This window comes from Lupinus angustifolius, chromosome LG19 (genome assembly GCF_001865875.1).
Source record: "Lupinus angustifolius cultivar Tanjil chromosome LG19, LupAngTanjil_v1.0, whole genome shotgun sequence".
Classification (NCBI taxonomy): Eukaryota; Viridiplantae; Streptophyta; class Magnoliopsida; order Fabales; family Fabaceae; genus Lupinus; species Lupinus angustifolius.
The window spans coordinates 250,284-270,964 of record NC_032027.1 but is presented as its reverse complement, the minus strand read 5'-3'; the positions used below and the strand labels follow the sequence as shown (position 1 = coordinate 270,964).

The 20,681-nt window shown below is 35.8% G+C and overlaps 2 protein-coding genes across 4 annotated transcripts; both read left to right on the top strand.

The window, feature by feature from the left end:
• LOC109334191 (clustered mitochondria protein-like) lies at positions 276-18,947 on the top strand. Of its 3 annotated transcripts, none has more exons than XM_019569814.1 (30): positions 276-398; positions 805-1,054; positions 2,864-2,925; positions 3,166-3,355; positions 3,437-3,577; positions 3,778-3,934; positions 4,024-4,217; positions 4,316-4,417; positions 5,396-5,531; positions 5,662-5,790; positions 6,220-6,613; positions 7,000-7,104; positions 7,312-7,430; positions 7,780-7,888; positions 7,973-8,071; positions 8,151-8,156; positions 8,712-8,846; positions 12,811-12,977; positions 13,135-13,225; positions 13,630-13,764; positions 13,968-14,123; positions 14,432-14,500; positions 15,079-15,237; positions 15,677-15,733; positions 15,883-15,923; positions 16,205-16,324; positions 17,074-17,383; positions 17,458-17,565; positions 17,699-17,770; positions 18,044-18,947. In XM_019569814.1, the coding sequence occupies exons 2-30, from the start codon at positions 811-813 to the stop codon at positions 18,509-18,511; spliced, it is 4,275 nt and encodes a 1,424-aa protein (XP_019425359.1). In that variant the 5' UTR covers positions 276-398; positions 805-810; the 3' UTR covers positions 18,512-18,947. The 3 variants fall into 3 exon arrangements, with proteins under 3 accessions (XP_019425359.1, XP_019425361.1, XP_019425362.1); XM_019569816.1 differs by having other exon boundaries at positions 12,811-12,981; positions 13,139-13,225; XM_019569817.1 differs by lacking the exon at positions 8,151-8,156 and having other exon boundaries at positions 7,973-8,056.
• On the top strand, positions 18,546-20,162 carry LOC109333872 (DNA-damage-repair/toleration protein DRT100-like). Its single transcript, XM_019569454.1, has 3 exons — positions 18,546-18,638; positions 18,758-18,778; positions 19,680-20,162. Exons 1-3 carry the CDS (start codon positions 18,546-18,548, stop codon positions 20,160-20,162), a joined length of 597 nt encoding a protein of 198 aa, XP_019424999.1.

The following is a 20,681-nucleotide window of genomic DNA, read 5'->3' as shown; positions in this document are numbered from 1 at the left end:
AAAAAAAATGCATATCCTAACGGTCTATGAATTTTATAGTTTATTATTACATCATCTATTATTGATATTTAATTGTTGTTGACTTTTCTTCAACAAAAAAAAAAGTATTTCAAATTAACGGTAGATGATGAGATGCATGTGTATAAATCTTTACACCGAATTATCGATTTTATACTCATAATGAAATCCACCATCTTTTAGTTCTGAAAAAGCCCAAGCCCATAGCTTGGAAATGATGAAACTCTATTACTACTACTATGCTGTTTCTCACTGTGGCCGTCATCTCAGCCTCTTTCTTCTTCCCACAATTATCTTCTATGACCCTTTTCTTATTCTGATACCCTTTTACTCTTCTTACTCACTAACCCATTTTTCATCCGCAATTAGTTCAAATTCTGGTAACATACCTTCTCTCAAAATCTCATTTTTATTGTGTTTTTTGGAGTAAATGGAATATTCAGAATGTGGAAATGTTGAAACTTTTTATTATACCTCATGGTTTTGACATGTGGGTTTGTGGGTATTATCACTGCTACTTTATACATTTCAATTATGTCTTAAATTTTGAGTTTTATCCATTGCTTGCACGTATCACTGTGTTTCTTCTTCCTAAGTGCCTTTGTTATTGAGTTTTTGTGTGTGTGTTTGAGTCTCTCTATAAGAGATAGTTTCCATGAGTTTGGTTTTATATATTGAGTAGGGAAAATGCTGATTTTGATAGATACTATGTGATTGTTTATATGTTATGTATGTTTTATATTACTGGTTCTTGGTGTACTAACATCCTTGTTTGGATTTTGGAAGGTGAAAATGGCTGGAAAATCGAACAAGGGAAGGAACAGAAAAGGGTCTAATAGCCGTAATGCCTCCACAGTTTCCAATCATTCGGAACCGTTGGTCCCATCTGATGTTCCTGCAAAGGATAATGTGGAAGATGCTTTAGAATCTTCAAAAGCTGATGCTGTTGAAGTTCCAGCTGCTGGTGAATCCAGTAGTGCCGTTCCTGAGGTGAAGGAGGATGAAGCAGGAAAAGAGGAGACCCAACCAAATCAGGGTAAGCTTCATTAGTGAAGTCCTTTTGATTTGTTTCCCACAAAAAGCTACTGATATATTTGCAGTGGCATATGTAGAATGGGTAGTCTAAGGTGAAAGGTGCCAAAAAGTACACACGAAGTTGTTAACATTTGCAAAATGAAAACAGTATAATATTTAACTATTTGCATTGGATTTCAATATAAATTAACTACTTGAGCATAAGGGACACGTAAAATTTAAGAAATTAAGTATGTAACATTCACAGGAAAAAATTAAAATTACGATGATCAGTTTACAAAACCTGAAGTTGCTGGCTGACAAGTGACACCGAAGGACCAACAAATAGTTTTTCTCGTAACATTTTGGATATTTTATCTGCCCCCTAGCATAACGGTAAGTTAGAAGGCTGGAACACTAGAGTTATTATTTTACTATTATCAATACAGAGCCAAAGATTTTCCTTGTCTTGTTGTGCCACATGTTATCACCTTAGACACCCCTTTTGGTCTCCTTTAAATGCACTTGATAGTAATGAGTAACAGATATACAGCTTGACGTTTTTTCATCTGTTTGTTGGTACACTCTTTGTATCTGTTTAATGCTTTAAATTCTGTCTTACTTGAAGACAATATAATCCTCCTTTAAGTGTATCTGTGTTTGTTGGAAACTCCTAAAATTGCTTCCTGATGCCCTAAGCAGATGTACTCCACTTTGTGATTGTTTGGGTGTCTGTTGCTTTTAACAGCAAAAGCTGCTTTGGCATTTAGTGAAACTGAATTTACGAATTAATGAGTAATCACTCAACGCTCCTAAGAAATTTTGTGGAAGTTACCTAACTTATCTTTCCATCATTTGCACTCTAAATTTTTTCCAATTGGATTATTTCCATACTGTTTTTTAAATCAATTGCAGAAAGTAAGTTTCTGCTATTACCTTAACAACTACAACTTCACCAGCATATAATGCTCCCATGTATAAAAATCTTAATTCCAAATTTGGAAGTAAAAACCCTTTCTTGCCAAAATGAGCATTTTTAAATTTTTAATATCGGCAATTTCAAATACCTGCTGGGTTGAGAAGGACAGCCCAACATACGAGGCTCTCACCTGGTGGGTTAGATGTACACAACTTCACCATTGCAAGTGACTGGAGTGAGAGACTATTTTCAGGATTTGAACATATATGACCTTCAGATCATGAAGAAATTTATAATCTACAGCAATTTCAAACACCTTCTGAGTTGTTTTTGTAAATTTGGTTGGTTTTTAATTGCAAAAAGAAATAAAACTAATAACTATATAATTTTATATTGTATTAGTAAGGTGAGCATTGGTACATCAGTAACTTAGTGACCATGAGGTCACAAGTTCAAATCATGTAAATAACACCTCTGCCTGCGAGGGTAATACTGTATATATATATATACCATACCCAGACCTCACTAGGTAGGCGCCTCGTGCATTGGATCACCCTTTTTAAAAATGCTTTCTTACCAACTTCAGTTCATGGTTGTTGACAGTGTTATAGCCAGAGCAAAGTGGTCAAGAGCCACTCCTGCATGTCTGCATTGGATCACTTCATTGTTGTTGTTTGGAGCACTGCAATAGTGGGTTATGTAACTGGATAAAAGTGATTAATGCGACTGTTTATTTTAACTTGACTAAAACACACACTTACTAACTGTGCGCACAAATTAGCTGCTTTCACTAACCTGTCTGTTTGCTAGTCTTCTGTTTCTCTTCTTATATCCCTGTTCTTGTTCGTGGGTCACTCTAAGTCGTTTCTGTCAACTTGATAACTAATATCCTCACTCAACTTGATTGTGCAGGAGATCTTCATCTTTACGCTGTTCCTGTCAAAACATACACAGGGGAGAAGCTTGAGCTTCAGGTGAGATAACTTCATCATGAAGCAAGTGGTTGTTTTGTTACTATTACGCACAGAGCAATTAGGGAATCTAGAGGTTCCTAGATTATTTTGTTAGAGAACTAATTATTTAAATGCATTCATGTTGTTTTTCCTGCATTTAGAACATCTGATCTCTTTGTCATATCAAGTTTGCATCTTCCCATATTATTTTTGTTAATATATCATAGAAGGCATCTTCTAAGTTGTTTGATTGATTCACAGTTGAATCCAGGAGACTCTGTTATGGATATAAGACAGTTCCTTCTTGATGCTTCAGAGACATGCTTTGTTACATGCTATGGCTTATTGTTGCACACAAAGGATGGATCCACTCATCACCTGGAAGATTATAATGAGATTTCGGAGGTAGCTGATATTACTACTGGTGGTTGCTCCTTGGAAATGGTTCCTGGTATCTTACTGAACTTTTGCCCAGGTAGCGCTAAGATATTTAGATGTTAGTTGATTATAATGTGAAAAATTGTCTTTGCAGCATTGTATGATGATAGGTCTATAAGGGCACATGTTCTCCGTACAAGAGAGTTGCTTTCCCTTTCTAACCTCCACGCTTCACTATCTACATCACTTGCCCTGCAAAATGAGACAACGCAAGATAAAGCTGCAAACTCAGGAGGTATGGATAGTTCTCTTTCCCTTTATCAGAATGTGGTATAATAATATGATTTTTTGAGCTTCTATTTACTGGCCTACCTGATCTGAATTTCCTGAAATGTTCGGCACATCTCTCTTTCCCTTCATTAGAGTTTGCTATATTATTCTGTTGTTTTTGTATATCTAGTTACTAGTCTGCTTCTGCATTTCCTGAAATGTCAGATACTTTGAAACCTGAGGTTCCCGAGCTTGATGGACTTGGGTATATGGAGGATGTCTCTGGTTCATTGAGTAATTTGTTATCATCCCCATTGAAGGATATTAAATGTGTAGAGAGCATAGTGTTTTCATCCTTCAATCCTCCTCCTAGCTATAGAAGGTAATTCAAGAAACATCCTCTTCAGTTAACATCATTCGCAGTGTTTTATAGTTTATATGCATTTAACAAGGTTGTTCTGTGGTGTGTAGGCTTGTTGGAGATTTGATTTATTTGGATGTGGTAACACTTGAGGGCAATAAATTTTGCATTACGGGAAGTACAAAAGTGTTTTATGTCAACTCAAGCTCGGCTAACGTTCTTGACCCAGTGCCAAGTAAAGCTACTTTTGAAGCATCAACTCTTGTTGTTCTCTTACAGAAGATTAGCCCCAAGTTTAAAAAAGGTAGTAATGTGTACTGAAGTACTCATTCTTTAATAAGACTTCATTTTCACAAAGTTTTTTGACAACCAAAACTTATTTCCTTTTGCCCAATCTTGAAGCTTTCCGTGAAATATATGAAAGTAGAGCTGCTGCCCATCCTTTTGAAAATGTGCAGTCTTTGTTGCCGCCTAATTCATGGCTTGGGCTACACCCCATTCCTGGTGAGTCCAACCACTGGCATTTTGCTCCATTAGTATTACTATCTTCTCAATTCTTTATGTCGTAGTACTATCTGCTCCTGGATTTGGTTTATAGTAATTTCTTTCGTGGTAGGTGATACTGATATATTTACCCTATTTGTTATCCGTGAGAGTTAATTTTCATTTTTGGCACATCTAAAATTTGGTCTAGTTGGTTTTCACACATTCTTGTTATCATTTATTTTATTAGAAGTGAGCAAGCTTCTTGTCGATTGTGACATGCAATGCTACTACCCGTTATTTTCTGATGGAACAAATTTTAAAAATATTTTTGTCGTTATAATAGTAATAATTAGTAATTACTAGTTTGTAATAGTAATATGAAGACAAATGACATGCTCATGATAATCTTGTAAAGCTAATTGGTGTTGGTAGCTTTTATTTTTTAATTTTAAATCTTGGCTCAGTGGCTCACTCACATTTTGTGAAAAAGTAGTTTTTATATATTTATTTTAGTGAGAGGTGGTCTGACACAACCTCTTATGTGGTTTCATAACATGATAAATGGTTGTTAATGGTATATATGTTGGCAACATTTCAGTTGTTAAACAGAATAACAGATGAAATTAAGTTTTGAAGCTTTTATCTTATCTTGGTAGCTCTTGCAAAGGGTTCTCCTACACTGTAACTATTATGGATGATGGATTCAAAACTTAATTCAATGTTGATGGAGGATGATTGAGTAACTCAGGTTCCTTTGTATTAGTATGATGTTAATTAATGCTACTTGTATCTCCTTATATGATTTGGAAGTCAGCTTCACAAGGGGATACATTTTTAACGCTAATATGCATTTCTGAATTATCTTTCAATTTTGTTTGTTAAGCAATGGAACCAATTGGCACTATTCTTGTAGTACTACGAGAGTTTGAATTAGTTGTCAATGACAACCTCTGGCTGGATTATGTTTTTTGTAAATGGGGTTTTCTTTGTTGGCAGACCACAGATGTGATGCATCCAGAGCTGAGAATGCCTTGACACTTCTATATGGCAGTGAGCCAATTGGCATGCAAAGAGACTGGAATGAGGAGTTGCAATCTTGTCGAGAATTTCCTCATACAAGTCCACAAGAGAGGTAACTTCGTTTTCTCTCATCCATAATTTGAATGTCTTTGGAAATGTGCCTGTTCTAGAGTTTATATGTTGGTAGTGATTTGATATCATTTATTGTCTCTGCTTTTTGGGTGATTTGTCCATCACTGCAGGATTTTACGGGATAGGGCACTTTATAAAGTGACATCAGACTTTGTTGACGCAGCCATTAATGGTGCTGTTGGAGTGATCAGTGGCTGCATTCCTCCAATAAATCCAACTGACCCAGAATGCTTTCACATGTTAGTGGGCCCTTAACTGTTTTATAACTAACCAATTTGTTAAATGTATTCTCCAAATTCTAAATAATTTACTTGCTGCACCCTGATATTTTAATATTTTAAAATAATGTTAAGTATGCTCTAGTTGAAGTTGCATGTTACATTTTTCATGCTTCGGGGTGGGAGGGTGGATCTAAGTATATTGTTCTTGGCCCATAAATTTGCATTGTGAAGAAACTGTTCATGACATGGATGTCTCAAGTATTGCTAAATTGCTTTGGCAGAATATAGTATGGTGTATCTTATACTATTTTTCTTTTGTTTATAAAGCTACAATCTTTTGTTGTCATAGTTCATATGCTCTGTTATTATCTGTGATATTTCCCTTTCCCCACACGAGCTTACCTTTATATTGTAATGTTTAGCTCATGAGTGTAATTTTGTTAATAGGTATGTGCACAACAATATATTCTTTAGTTTTGCTGTTGATTCTGACCTTGAGAAGCTGTCAAAGAAACGTACTGATGCTAATCCAAAAGCAGGGGGCACAAGCACTCGGCATAATTCTTCTGCTAAAGCTGCTTCTATTTCACTTGATGATGACAGTCTGGTTCCCAATGGGGGGAAAGATGATGGTCCTAGTTCAGAAAATCTTATTAAATCTGCAGAAGTCGCTCAAGATGTTTCGCCTGAAACTGAGCTGGCTGAGAATGAGCAAGCCACATACGCTTCTGCAAACAATGATTTGAAAGGCACCAAGGCTTACCAGGAAGCCAATGTCCCAGGACTTTATAACCTTGCTCTGGCTATAATTGACTACAGGGGTCAGAGGGTAGTTGCCCAGGTGTGTAATGAAGCTCAAAAACTTATTCCTAAAGAGACTAGAAACAAAATTAGTTTTACAAGGTGACAAATGAAAGGGAATGGGGGAATAAATAAGTTTTGCTAATGCATGCCCTTAAGGGTCCTGGTAGGGAGCATTTGAAGTCCTCTTTCAATGCTTCTAATTACTTAAAGAAGTAAATGCTTTATTTTTTAATAATTTCTGGTTGTTTCCTTGACCAATTCATAAGGGCACTTGTTAAATTGTTTCACTGGTGCACTGCAGATACATGATGGATTTTATACTTCAAATTTGCTTCATTGCTTATAATTTGAAACCCCATGCATTTGCATTCGCAAGTTACATTGATATTTTGATTTCAATCCAAATCATATATTGTGCTGCAGAGTGTCTTACCAGGCATTCTTCAAGGGGACAAGTCAGACTCTCTCTTGTATGGCTCTGTTGACAATGGAAAGAAAATTTGCTGGAATGAAGATTTTCATTCTAAGGTAAGGTTAAGTTTCAGATTGAAGTATTATTACGTAAACAGTATGGGTGACCATCAAACTTATTTTGGGTGTCATTAAATGATAAAGAACTTTTTGGTTAGTGGAAACTAAGTATGTTTTATAATGCAGTATCTGTAAATTGCTACTATAAAAGCCTGTTTTTTCTATCAGATAATTTTTTCCTTATTTGGTATCTTTTTATGTTAGGTGTCAGAGGCTGCCAAACGCCTTCATTTGAAGGAACACTCAGTAATTGATGGATCTGGAAATGTCTTCAAATTAGCTGCGCCAGTGGAAAGCAAGGGAATCGTTGGTGGTGATGATCGGTAATTATTCTTATGTCAGTTTGTTATTTTTATACAGTCTGTTTGTGTTGTTGATGATCTCGTCTCTGCGGATTAGCAAGTGGGGCATACAATAGGCATATTATTCCAACTACACCAAATTTTTTATTTTGCTTGATGTATTAGCATCTTTGTTAACTCCACTTTGTCTATTTTTTATGTTATTTATTTTTGAATAAGGTTATTGAACACTAACAGATTGGAAGTTAGTCAAGCATTTGTTGTATGTTACAATGTTCAAGTTTAGTTTATCACAACTTTATGTTCGTATAATCTTATGCTTACTGTGGTACAACTATGGAAAGATGCTCATATTTTGTTACCAAATCAGGCATTATCTACTTGATTTGTTGAGAGTAACTCCCCGGGATGTAAACTATACTGGACTCGGTTCACAGTTTTGTATCTTGAGACCAGAGTTAATTGCTGCCTTTTGCCAGGTAACTAAAGTACTCCAATGTTAGCAATATTCAGGGTTTGCTTTGTATATTAAGTTTCACACCGATGGATCTTTATGTAAATAGGCCCAAGCAGCGGAGACATCAAAATCTCAAGGGGTAGACAACGTGGCTACTGATTCTCAAAATGCCACTGAAACTGGCATGGTAGTAAGTGCTATAACAGTGTATCATATGCTTTTATTGTGTTTTTCTGAAACAAGTTCTTTCTTCACCCTTTCCAGCATTTTTAAGGACAATCACGAAAGAGGTTTCACATGAAAAGTTATGTGTATGTAAGGTTATCTATGGATTATGTCTTTTAGTATTATTCCCCAGCTCTATTCTTAAAAGAAATTACTTGTTTCAACTTCATACAGTAACAGAGTCATTTCGTTGCTTATGCTTGTTTGAACATTTTTGAATGGTGCTCGTACACTTTCACTTCCTGGATTTTGGGGTGTTAAACGAGGTTAACAGAGACTGAGCTGGGTATTTAACGGATTTGTAGACTGTATTTTTTGGTTGATGGTTTTGTGACTTGTTATTAGTATAAGGTTAGTCAACTTACAATATATTAGGGTTATTAGTAGTGGGCTCGTACTAGTAATACTTGTACTTGACCTAATTAGTACTATAAATAGGTTCATTAGATTATTGTATTTGTGCAGCACATTCTAAAATCTCACTCAGTTTTCTATTGCTAGCTGTCACTCTTTTCTTCTCTAAATCTTTGAGTTTTAACATTAGTAATTAAGGACAATTTCTTGGTGGTTAATTTTTTATATGAAGATTTGAACTTGTTTATGTGCTTCAATTGCGTCAGGATTGGGCAAATAAAGAGAAAGTGGATGATGTTAAAGAACTTGCTGCTGCAGCTGCTGAAGCCTCTGATCACTATGAGGAAATTGTTTTTAATCCTAATGTCTTCACTGAATTCAAACTAGCTGGGAGTCCAGAGGTTTTTTACCTCTTATTTTGCCTTCATCTACCTCTAACTCTTTATCTTTCATCTATCTCTGAGTTTCCCCCATTTATCTTCCCGTGTACCCCACCTAGTGGGATTAAGGCTTAGTTGTTGTTGTTTATCTCCCTGTGGTGTGTATGTATATGCTTTCTGTGTGAAAAAAATCATGGGTTCACTCTTAGCATTCATGATGTTCTTATATTGTTACTTCGTTTTCTCTCATCCATAATTTGAATGTCTTTGGAAATGTGCCTGTTCTAGAGTTTATATGTTGGTAGTGATTTGATATCATTTATTGTCTCTGCTTTTTGGGTGATTTGTCCATCACTGCAGGATTTTACGGGATAGGGCACTTTATAAAGTGACATCAGACTTTGTTGACGCAGCCATTAATGGTGCTGTTGGAGTGATCAGTGGCTGCATTCCTCCAATAAATCCAACTGACCCAGAATGCTTTCACATGTTAGTGGGCCCTTAACTGTTTTATAACTAACCAATTTGTTAAATGTATTCTCCAAATTCTAAATAATTTACTTGCTGCACCCTGATATTTTAATATTTTAAAATAATGTTAAGTATGCTCTAGTTGAAGTTGCATGTTACATTTTTCATGCTTCGGGGTGGGAGGGTGGATCTAAGTATATTGTTCTTGGCCCATAAATTTGCATTGTGAAGAAACTGTTCATGACATGGATGTCTCAAGTATTGCTAAATTGCTTTGGCAGAATATAGTATGGTGTATCTTATACTATTTTTCTTTTGTTTATAAAGCTACAATCTTTTGTTGTCATAGTTCATATGCTCTGTTATTATCTGTGATATTTCCCTTTCCCCACACGAGCTTACCTTTATATTGTAATGTTTAGCTCATGAGTGTAATTTTGTTAATAGGTATGTGCACAACAATATATTCTTTAGTTTTGCTGTTGATTCTGACCTTGAGAAGCTGTCAAAGAAACGTACTGATGCTAATCCAAAAGCAGGGGGCACAAGCACTCGGCATAATTCTTCTGCTAAAGCTGCTTCTATTTCACTTGATGATGACAGTCTGGTTCCCAATGGGGGGAAAGATGATGGTCCTAGTTCAGAAAATCTTATTAAATCTGCAGAAGTCGCTCAAGATGTTTCGCCTGAAACTGAGCTGGCTGAGAATGAGCAAGCCACATACGCTTCTGCAAACAATGATTTGAAAGGCACCAAGGCTTACCAGGAAGCCAATGTCCCAGGACTTTATAACCTTGCTCTGGCTATAATTGACTACAGGGGTCAGAGGGTAGTTGCCCAGGTGTGTAATGAAGCTCAAAAACTTATTCCTAAAGAGACTAGAAACAAAATTAGTTTTACAAGGTGACAAATGAAAGGGAATGGGGGAATAAATAAGTTTTGCTAATGCATGCCCTTAAGGGTCCTGGTAGGGAGCATTTGAAGTCCTCTTTCAATGCTTCTAATTACTTAAAGAAGTAAATGCTTTATTTTTTAATAATTTCTGGTTGTTTCCTTGACCAATTCATAAGGGCACTTGTTAAATTGTTTCACTGGTGCACTGCAGATACATGATGGATTTTATACTTCAAATTTGCTTCATTGCTTATAATTTGAAACCCCATGCATTTGCATTCGCAAGTTACATTGATATTTTGATTTCAATCCAAATCATATATTGTGCTGCAGAGTGTCTTACCAGGCATTCTTCAAGGGGACAAGTCAGACTCTCTCTTGTATGGCTCTGTTGACAATGGAAAGAAAATTTGCTGGAATGAAGATTTTCATTCTAAGGTAAGGTTAAGTTTCAGATTGAAGTATTATTACGTAAACAGTATGGGTGACCATCAAACTTATTTTGGGTGTCATTAAATGATAAAGAACTTTTTGGTTAGTGGAAACTAAGTATGTTTTATAATGCAGTATCTGTAAATTGCTACTATAAAAGCCTGTTTTTTCTATCAGATAATTTTTTCCTTATTTGGTATCTTTTTATGTTAGGTGTCAGAGGCTGCCAAACGCCTTCATTTGAAGGAACACTCAGTAATTGATGGATCTGGAAATGTCTTCAAATTAGCTGCGCCAGTGGAAAGCAAGGGAATCGTTGGTGGTGATGATCGGTAATTATTCTTATGTCAGTTTGTTATTTTTATACAGTCTGTTTGTGTTGTTGATGATCTCGTCTCTGCGGATTAGCAAGTGGGGCATACAATAGGCATATTATTCCAACTACACCAAATTTTTTATTTTGCTTGATGTATTAGCATCTTTGTTAACTCCACTTTGTCTATTTTTTATGTTATTTATTTTTGAATAAGGTTATTGAACACTAACAGATTGGAAGTTAGTCAAGCATTTGTTGTATGTTACAATGTTCAAGTTTAGTTTATCACAACTTTATGTTCGTATAATCTTATGCTTACTGTGGTACAACTATGGAAAGATGCTCATATTTTGTTACCAAATCAGGCATTATCTACTTGATTTGTTGAGAGTAACTCCCCGGGATGTAAACTATACTGGACTCGGTTCACAGTTTTGTATCTTGAGACCAGAGTTAATTGCTGCCTTTTGCCAGGTAACTAAAGTACTCCAATGTTAGCAATATTCAGGGTTTGCTTTGTATATTAAGTTTCACACCGATGGATCTTTATGTAAATAGGCCCAAGCAGCGGAGACATCAAAATCTCAAGGGGTAGACAACGTGGCTACTGATTCTCAAAATGCCACTGAAACTGGCATGGTAGTAAGTGCTATAACAGTGTATCATATGCTTTTATTGTGTTTTTCTGAAACAAGTTCTTTCTTCACCCTTTCCAGCATTTTTAAGGACAATCACGAAAGAGGTTTCACATGAAAAGTTATGTGTATGTAAGGTTATCTATGGATTATGTCTTTTAGTATTATTCCCCAGCTCTATTCTTAAAAGAAATTACTTGTTTCAACTTCATACAGTAACAGAGTCATTTCGTTGCTTATGCTTGTTTGAACATTTTTGAATGGTGCTCGTACACTTTCACTTCCTGGATTTTGGGGTGTTAAACGAGGTTAACAGAGACTGAGCTGGGTATTTAACGGATTTGTAGACTGTATTTTTTGGTTGATGGTTTTGTGACTTGTTATTAGTATAAGGTTAGTCAACTTACAATATATTAGGGTTATTAGTAGTGGGCTCGTACTAGTAATACTTGTACTTGACCTAATTAGTACTATAAATAGGTTCATTAGATTATTGTATTTGTGCAGCACATTCTAAAATCTCACTCAGTTTTCTATTGCTAGCTGTCACTCTTTTCTTCTCTAAATCTTTGAGTTTTAACATTAGTAATTAAGGACAATTTCTTGGTGGTTAATTTTTTATATGAAGATTTGAACTTGTTTATGTGCTTCAATTGCGTCAGGATTGGGCAAATAAAGAGAAAGTGGATGATGTTAAAGAACTTGCTGCTGCAGCTGCTGAAGCCTCTGATCACTATGAGGAAATTGTTTTTAATCCTAATGTCTTCACTGAATTCAAACTAGCTGGGAGTCCAGAGGTTTTTTACCTCTTATTTTGCCTTCATCTACCTCTAACTCTTTATCTTTCATCTATCTCTGAGTTTCCCCCATTTATCTTCCCGTGTACCCCACCTAGTGGGATTAAGGCTTAGTTGTTGTTGTTTATCTCCCTGTGGTGTGTATGTATATGCTTTCTGTGTGAAAAAAATCATGGGTTCACTCTTAGCATTCATGATGTTCTTATATTGTTTTTAAAGTTTGTAAACCAGAATAGGATAGAGAGAGATAAGAGAGTCTGTAACTGTATTTTCTATTATTGATTCTCGAATGATTATATGAGCGATGAACATATTTATAAGCGGAGCTTGGCTGAGCTTACAACTGTCATCTTAAGCAGCTAACTAACTAGGCCTAACCGTCTCTTATAAACTAACTAGTCCTATTCTCTAATGTTGCTGTATTCAATCATATTTACCAGGAAATAGCGGCCGATGAAGACAATGTTAGAAAAGTTGGTCTATATCTTACAAATGTTGTGCTTCAGAAGTTTATAAAAGACCTTTGCACGCTTGAAGTTTCACCCATGGATGGCCAGACTCTAACAGAAGCACTCCATGCTCATGGAATTAATGTTCGCTATATTGGCAAAGTAAGAGCTGTGTATTTTGGTCAATGTTGCTGTACTAATTTATTCTGAGCATTAGTCAAGTGAATTAGGTGCCATTTTGTTCGGTGTTTTGCTCATCATTTCCTTCTCTTTTAATAATTCCTTTATTGCCTCTGATTTGCCCTTATTTCTCTCAAAGGTGGCTACTGGGACTAGACATCTACCTCACCTGTGGGATCTTTGTAGTAATGAAATTGTTGTCAGATCTGCTAAGCATGTTATTAAGGTGATAAAATTACCTCAGCGTCTGCATTTCATTTACCCCCCACTGTATTTATGCTTTTTGATCTTGTGATTCATGCTGGAACTTAAACAGTATGATTATCCAGCTGAACTTGTTGAGTTTGAATTGATGATTCTGGTTCAAATGATCAAATTGTTCCTCATAGGAATGCCTCTTGGGATGAGGATATATTATTAGCGCTTTATTGCTATACAAAGATGGCCTGTTCTGAACTGATATTTTACTATTTTGTTTAATGTTGAGATGTTGGATCGTACAGAGGATAAGCTATATTATAAAAATCACTTTCCGTGTAATCCACGTGCACTAATAACATCAGTGGTATTTAAGATTTTGCTTTTGATATTCACTTGCTCTTTTTTCTCTCACTTGCATACCATTTGAAGAACTTATTGAGAGACACAGAGGACCATGATCTTGCACCGGCAGTATCTCATTTCTTGAACTGCCTATTTGGAAATTGCCAAGCTCCAGGTGGAAAAGCAATTGCTAGCACTACACAATCCAGAACTCCTAAAAAGGCATGTCCACTATGGTTGACTTTTGAGATAACTGCAGTTATTACTTCATAATTTGCTGATTCTTTTGTGCCATGAACCTTTGAATTAATATCTGAAAATTGCCTTCTCTCTGGCAGTACAGACAACTTTTTGTTTTCCTGTCAAAATTATATGATATAATGTTTCAGTTAATTAGTTTATGATCGTAGCTGTTACATTTATAGGAAAATACAGAACATTTGTCTCTAGGAAAGCATGCTAAAGGGCAAGCACGGTGGAAAGGCAGGGCATATTTAAGAAAGAATCAACCTTCGTATAAGAATATGAGTTCTGAAGCTCTTTGGTCGGACATTCAAGAATTCGCCAGTATCAAATATGAGGTATCAACTATTGCCTAACCTGAATGTATAATTTTAATTGGGATAGTGAAATTATGGATATGAGGTGTTATCACGACCTATCTGTGTAAGTTATATCTGAAAGTATGTACGTTTTGCTATGTTTTCTGTTTTTAGTTGAACGAGATGTGACTACCTATGGCATTGTCCTTGTGGGGTTTGCTTAGTGGATCTATATAATATTACATTCTAATATATGAATTCCAAACATCAATCTGTGCTCGTTCTGTGTTTCTTTCTATGTTTTATCTGTAACTCTGTTGCAGTGAACTTTACATTTATTTTTGCAGTTTGAGTTGCCAGAGGATGCAAGGTCACGTGTGAAGAAAGTTTCTGTTTTACGTAATTTCTGTCAGAAGGTAAGTATAAGATCATTTCTCATCTTAACCTTGTATTTCTTGATGCATATCAGAAAAGGATGGAGTGTTACCATTACCCTTTCTTTGTATCTATTGAATAGTATTGATATTTCTAAATTCATAATAATTCAATCATTTTGATATTTCTGGCCTTGCTCGTGTATTGTGCAATGAATGTTTGCACATGCTGTCAGAAAATATGGAATGCTTCACATGCTGTCATAAAATACTTTGATAATCTATTGTAACTTGTAAGTTTGTTGCATGGTGAACTTCGCACAATGGTAAGGTTGTTGCATGGTGACCTTGGGGCCACAGGTTCAAATCCTGGAAACAACCTCTCCACTTGCGGAGGTAAGGCTGCATACAAATATCCTCCCCAGATCCTACTAAGTGGGAGCTTCGTGCACTGGTCCACCCTTTTTAATATATTGTTAGGTTATGGTAATACACATGAGTAGTTGAAAGGACCTCAATATTAACCTCCACTACCACCTCTGATGTTGAATAGTGCTCTGATCAATTTTAGTGCTGTTAAACTTGAGTTTTAGCATTCTTAAACAATGTTTGGTTTTCAGGTTGGTATAATCATTGCAGCTCGTAAGTATGATCTCAATTCTACTGTGCCATTCCAAACATCAGATGTCTTGGACCTCTGTCCAGTGGTCAAGCATTCAGTACCTTCCTGTTCAGAAGCCAAGGAACTTATAGAAACTGGAAAACTTCATTTGGCTGAGGTATTTATGCTTTATGTTGTTTGGAGTATAGGATGAATTCATTTTTGGCCTCTAGGACTGGGCTTTAGAGGTGTAGGCTTTTGGCATTCTGTAGGTCACAGGTTAAAACCTCTTAGTGTCCTTGGGTATCTGGAGATTGTTTTTTCCTTACAAGAGTATCTGTAGACTGTAACATTCCTTTGTTTATGTTAGAGCTGTGATTTTACTCTTAGGTGAAGTTGTGATAGCTTCAAGGTTATCCAAAATCCAAATATTTTGATACTATTTGTACCGGGCTATTTTCTTGTGGCCGCACCTTTTTGAATTAAATCAATTATGGTTGACATTCTTTTAAATGTTCTCATTACATTGATAAATTTGTAAATTGTGGAGGTTGATGCATTTTTTCTTTCTGGGTTTCCTGACAAAATACGTTGACGTTTTTTTTTGGGTCTGATAGGGCATGCTCAGTGAAGCTTACACTTTATTTTCCGAGGCATTCTCAATTCTACAACAGGTATGAACTTTGTTATTTTTATCAGTATTGGAAGAGTTTCTCGTGCGCATAAAATGGTTTCTGTTGCTCTGTATCCAATTAATTTTAATTATAACAATAGTATTTAAAATAGTAATAATGATAATTTTTTGTTTTTAAATGGACTTCAGGTCACTGGTCCCATGCATCGGGAGGTTGCTAATTGCTGTCGGTATGTCACTATCTTAATCATGTTGGCATGATCTTTGAAGGTCTTCTACTCCAATCATAGTTTAGTCAGGATCCACTATTTCACATGCGCTCCTTTAGACCTTGACCCACCTAGGACAATGGATGTGAAATAGTCTTCATATGTTTTTTAGTTGCTATGCATGTCGCATAAAGTTGAAAATTTATATGCCTATGTGCCCTTTGTTGCTAAATCCAACTTATCAAATTTTTGTTGCAGTATTTGCATGCTCATTTAATCTCAATTAAAATATTGAACTTCAGGTATCTTGCCATGGTTTTGTATCATGCTGGAGACATGGCTGGGGCTATTATTCAACAACACAAGGAGCTAATTATAAATGAACGTTGTCTTGGTCTAGATCATCCTGACACTGCTCACAGGTATTTCTTGTCCTATTTATCTGACTTCTGGCCACGATGTTTTCGGGTTCTGTAATCTACATCTCTCTCCCTCCATTTTGTATCATTTATTAATGCCGAAAGCAAAAATTGGAAAGTTACAAACTTACAATGGCCAAAAGAGTAAAAATTAAGATACCGAATTGCAGAATATTAGAGGTTGGGGTTTATTGGAGTTGAAGACCTGACTAGCTTGGCAACCAGACTGATCCATCCTCCTTTAAAACTGGGAGTTTAAAAAACAGTGTCAAAATAAGTTTTGAACCGGTCATAGTTTAATTGGTCCACCTGATACTTTATGTTCAAAACCAGCTCTCTTTTTGGCCTTTTGTCTTTTTCTGTTCTTCCTTTCCCTCTAAAACTCCAATTTTAAACATTTTTTGTTGTTTTTCATTTTATGACAGTGTTATGTACTTCTACAAGGTCGTTGGCTTATTGTGTGTGATGAAGTCATTTGTTCATGTTCGGGTTGGAGAAATATTTGATTATTTTGCCTATGATTTTACTTGTTTACTCACCATACATAATAGTTTTTATACATATTGTCTTATATTTATACAACTATATGTATCATGTATGCACAAAAACTTAATATAACTATATGTCCTGGTTAGACCTCAATACTTGAACCTCTCCCCTTAGCAATGCAAGAGTGGTTTCAAAACATTGGGTATATGCTACAAAATTGTATCCTCTAGAACATTATCTGATAGGCAATATTGTTGTTGCAGTTATGGCAATATGGCTCTGTTCTACCATGGACTGAACCAGACAGAACTTGCCCTTCGCCATATGTCCCGTGCTCTGCTCTTATTGAGTTTGTCATCAGGGCCAGATCATCCTGATGTTGCAGCGACTTTTATCAATGTTGCAATGATGTATCAAGATATAGGAAAGATGAACACAGCTCTTCGTTATTTGCAAGAAGCTCTGAAGAAGAATGAGAGGCTTCTTGGCGTGGAACATATTCAAACTGCTGTTTGTTATCATGCACTTGCTATTGCATTTAATTGTATGGGTGCTTTCAAGCTCTCTCATCAGGTATGTACAGTGGCTAAGTTGGTTTCTAGTTGTCACAGTAGGTGGTTGACTGATTTTGGTATTTGGTTCGACAGCATGAGAAGAAAACATATGATATACTTGTCAAACAACTTGGTGAAGATGATTCAAGGACAAAAGACTCACAGAACTGGATGAACACATTTAAGATGCGTGAGCTACAGGTATACACAGTTTTCCCTTTCCTCATGGAATGATGGAATCATGTTTCCGATATGAGATCACTGTACTTACAGTCTTACCCACAAATGTATTTAGTTACGTGCGTGATTCACATTTTACAACTTGTTTTGGCAGGTGAATGCTCAAAAGCAAAAGGGCCATGCTCTGGATGCGGCTTCGGCTCAGAAGGCTATTGATATCTTGAAGGTAATTAGTATAACTTCCCTTTAGCATGCAATATTATCAAAAGGTATCTTGAAATTTGGGCAAACGTTTTCTGTTTCCTTAGTTTTTCTTTTTTGGGTAGTCTCATAGCTTGACTTGTTGTTTTCCTGTAAAATGTTCAACATTTCCATTATTCAAAAACTTAAGAGCTTGTCAACAATCTCTATGTTTTGTTCCATCTCGATTTTTTTCCTGTTCTGTCATTTCCCAGTTGTGTAATTTTACTGAAAATTGGGATTTGAAAAATAATGGCAGGCACATCCTGATTTGGTACATGCATTTCAAGCTGCGGCAGTTGCTGGGGGGTCTGGAGGATCGGGTGCATCTGCAAACAAATCCCTTAATGCTGCAATAATGGGTGAATCTCTCCCCCGAGGAAGGGGAATTGATGAAAGGGCTGCACGTGCAGCTGCTGAAGTCAGGAAGAAGGCCGCGGCAAAGGGCCTGTTGGTTCGTCCGCATGGTGTACCAGCACAACCCTTACCACCCCTCACCCAACTCATGAATATTATAAATTCAGGTATGACTCCAGATTCTGTTGACAATGGGAATGCCGATGTAGTAGCAAACAAGGAAGCGAATGACGTTCCTCCGAGTGACCCAACTGATGCCAAAGAAGGGCAATCATTGCCCGTAAAAGAACAGGCTCCAGTTGGATTGGGCAAGGGATTGTCATCCTTGGATGGTAAGAAACAAAAATCGAAACCAAAGGTCGGTGCTTGAAATTCTGAACATCTAGGCTCTGCCCAGTTTGGCAATGGTAATTTATCTGATATCAGAAATTCTGAGATTGTTCGATCGATCACGTAGCAGGTACTCTGCTCAGCTTTTGAAGAGTGTTGAAGTAGCAGTTAGACATAAATTTTGTTTTTTCTGGGCTTTCCTACACTAAGTTTTATAGGTTACTAAACATCCTTAGTGAACACAATTGATTGTTATTTAAGTGCAATATTGTTTTTCTTCTTCTAGCTAGTTACTAATAATCTTCAGGTAAACTACATATTTGAGGATTATAGGATAATGACTTGCATTTTAACGTGAATCCTTGTATCTGCAACAAATAAAAATGGCAGTAGAATTGAGCAAAATTGATTCCTTAATACCAAGAGATTTTTGCTACTTCTCTGTGTGACACTATTATGGTTAATAAAATGGTGGAGATAATTATTCTTGGGAATTACTCATTGCTGAATTTACAAGAGTTGGTGTTTTTTGTTTCATGTTTCAATTAATGCTTAGTTTTGATTGTATATCGATTTTGATGAGCACAAAAACTATATTTTGATTACTGCAAAAATATTTTATGGCATATTTGGTTTAGATGTTGTTCCAAATGTCCTTGTATATGAAATGTAATTTGTGTAGACTTACTAAATGAATTTAAGAATTTTTTACAATGTCGGCAAATCATATACCATTAATTTGTTAATCGCTATTAGTCCATAAATAGGTGTCTTACGAATAGAGGAGGTTAATATATATACTTAACCATATTATAACCATCTTAACCACTTCACAATCTAATTCAACTTGTTCCAATTTTCTATCATGTTTCGTTTAGAGTAGCAATATTGATTGAGCATAATTTTAATGTTTTATATATGAAAATATTAATAAATGTTATAAATATGTGGACAATTTAAGATAACAATACTATAATATTTTATGAAATAAGGTAGTATATGTAATTAGTAATATAAACAACTTTTGAGGTGTAATACCTTAAAATTGATTATACTTTTTCTCAACAAAAAATGAAGTGATTATATGATGTAGCAGAACTAACCGACTGTAATAAAATCAAAATGCAATGGACATTTTGGTCATTCAACACGTATATATATATATATAACACAACACAGTAACACTGAAATCATTCACTCAAACACAGTGTCTTCCTTCTTATTCTCGCAACCGCCTTCTCCGCCGTCCACAGCTGCACACCGTCTCACCTGGTGGCGCTGATCGGAAGATCCTAGGTTATATGACCGGAACAATATCGCCGGGAATTTATTCTCTCTCCTCTCTCCGAATCCTCGACAAAATCTCCGGAGAAATTCCGGTGAACATAGGGAGCTTGCAGAGGCTAACTGTCTTAAACCTCGCCGACAATGCAATCTCCGGCAACATTCCGGCGTCCATTGTTAACCTCGCATCGCTCAAGCACCTCGATATTAGTAATAACCGTCTCACCGGAGCTATCCCCACAGATTTCGGAAAAGCCGGCATGCTGAGTCGTCTGTTGCTGAACCGGAACCAACTTACCGGTTCGATTCCTGCTTCCATTGGAAACATTTACCGGTTCAATTCCGGTTCAGCTCGGGTATCTACTTTAAATTTGGATAGTAACTTGCTTTCGGGTCAAATACATTAACAAAGAAAGAGAAATGTGGTACAAAAATAATACATTATAACAAGAATAAAGTTAAGAAACTCAAATGAAAAAAACGAAACTGAGGATCAAAATATCTATTTAATAATATTATATTTATCATGAAAATAATGACTATATCGTCCGTTACTAAATATGATGACCCTATTCGTTGCTTTCTATTCTGAGTCTTAACTGCATATTGTTTTTTAAGGTAAAACTGACTTGTGTGGTTTCACTAACTCTTCAATCTACTTTTGAAGTTCACAAAACATTTCAATTTTGAAGGTAATAATGCATAAAACATGTTCTCACTTTTTCATGATTCAACATCTTCCTATGTTCCTTTCTTTCATAATGTTTCTTTGTTTCTCATCTCCTTATATGTATATATATATATATAATTACTATATTATGTAAGATATGTTTACTATTATATATATATATATATATATATATATATATATGTGTGTGTGCATGTGATTCTGAATGTGGAGTAAGTTTGAGTATATATGTTTGATA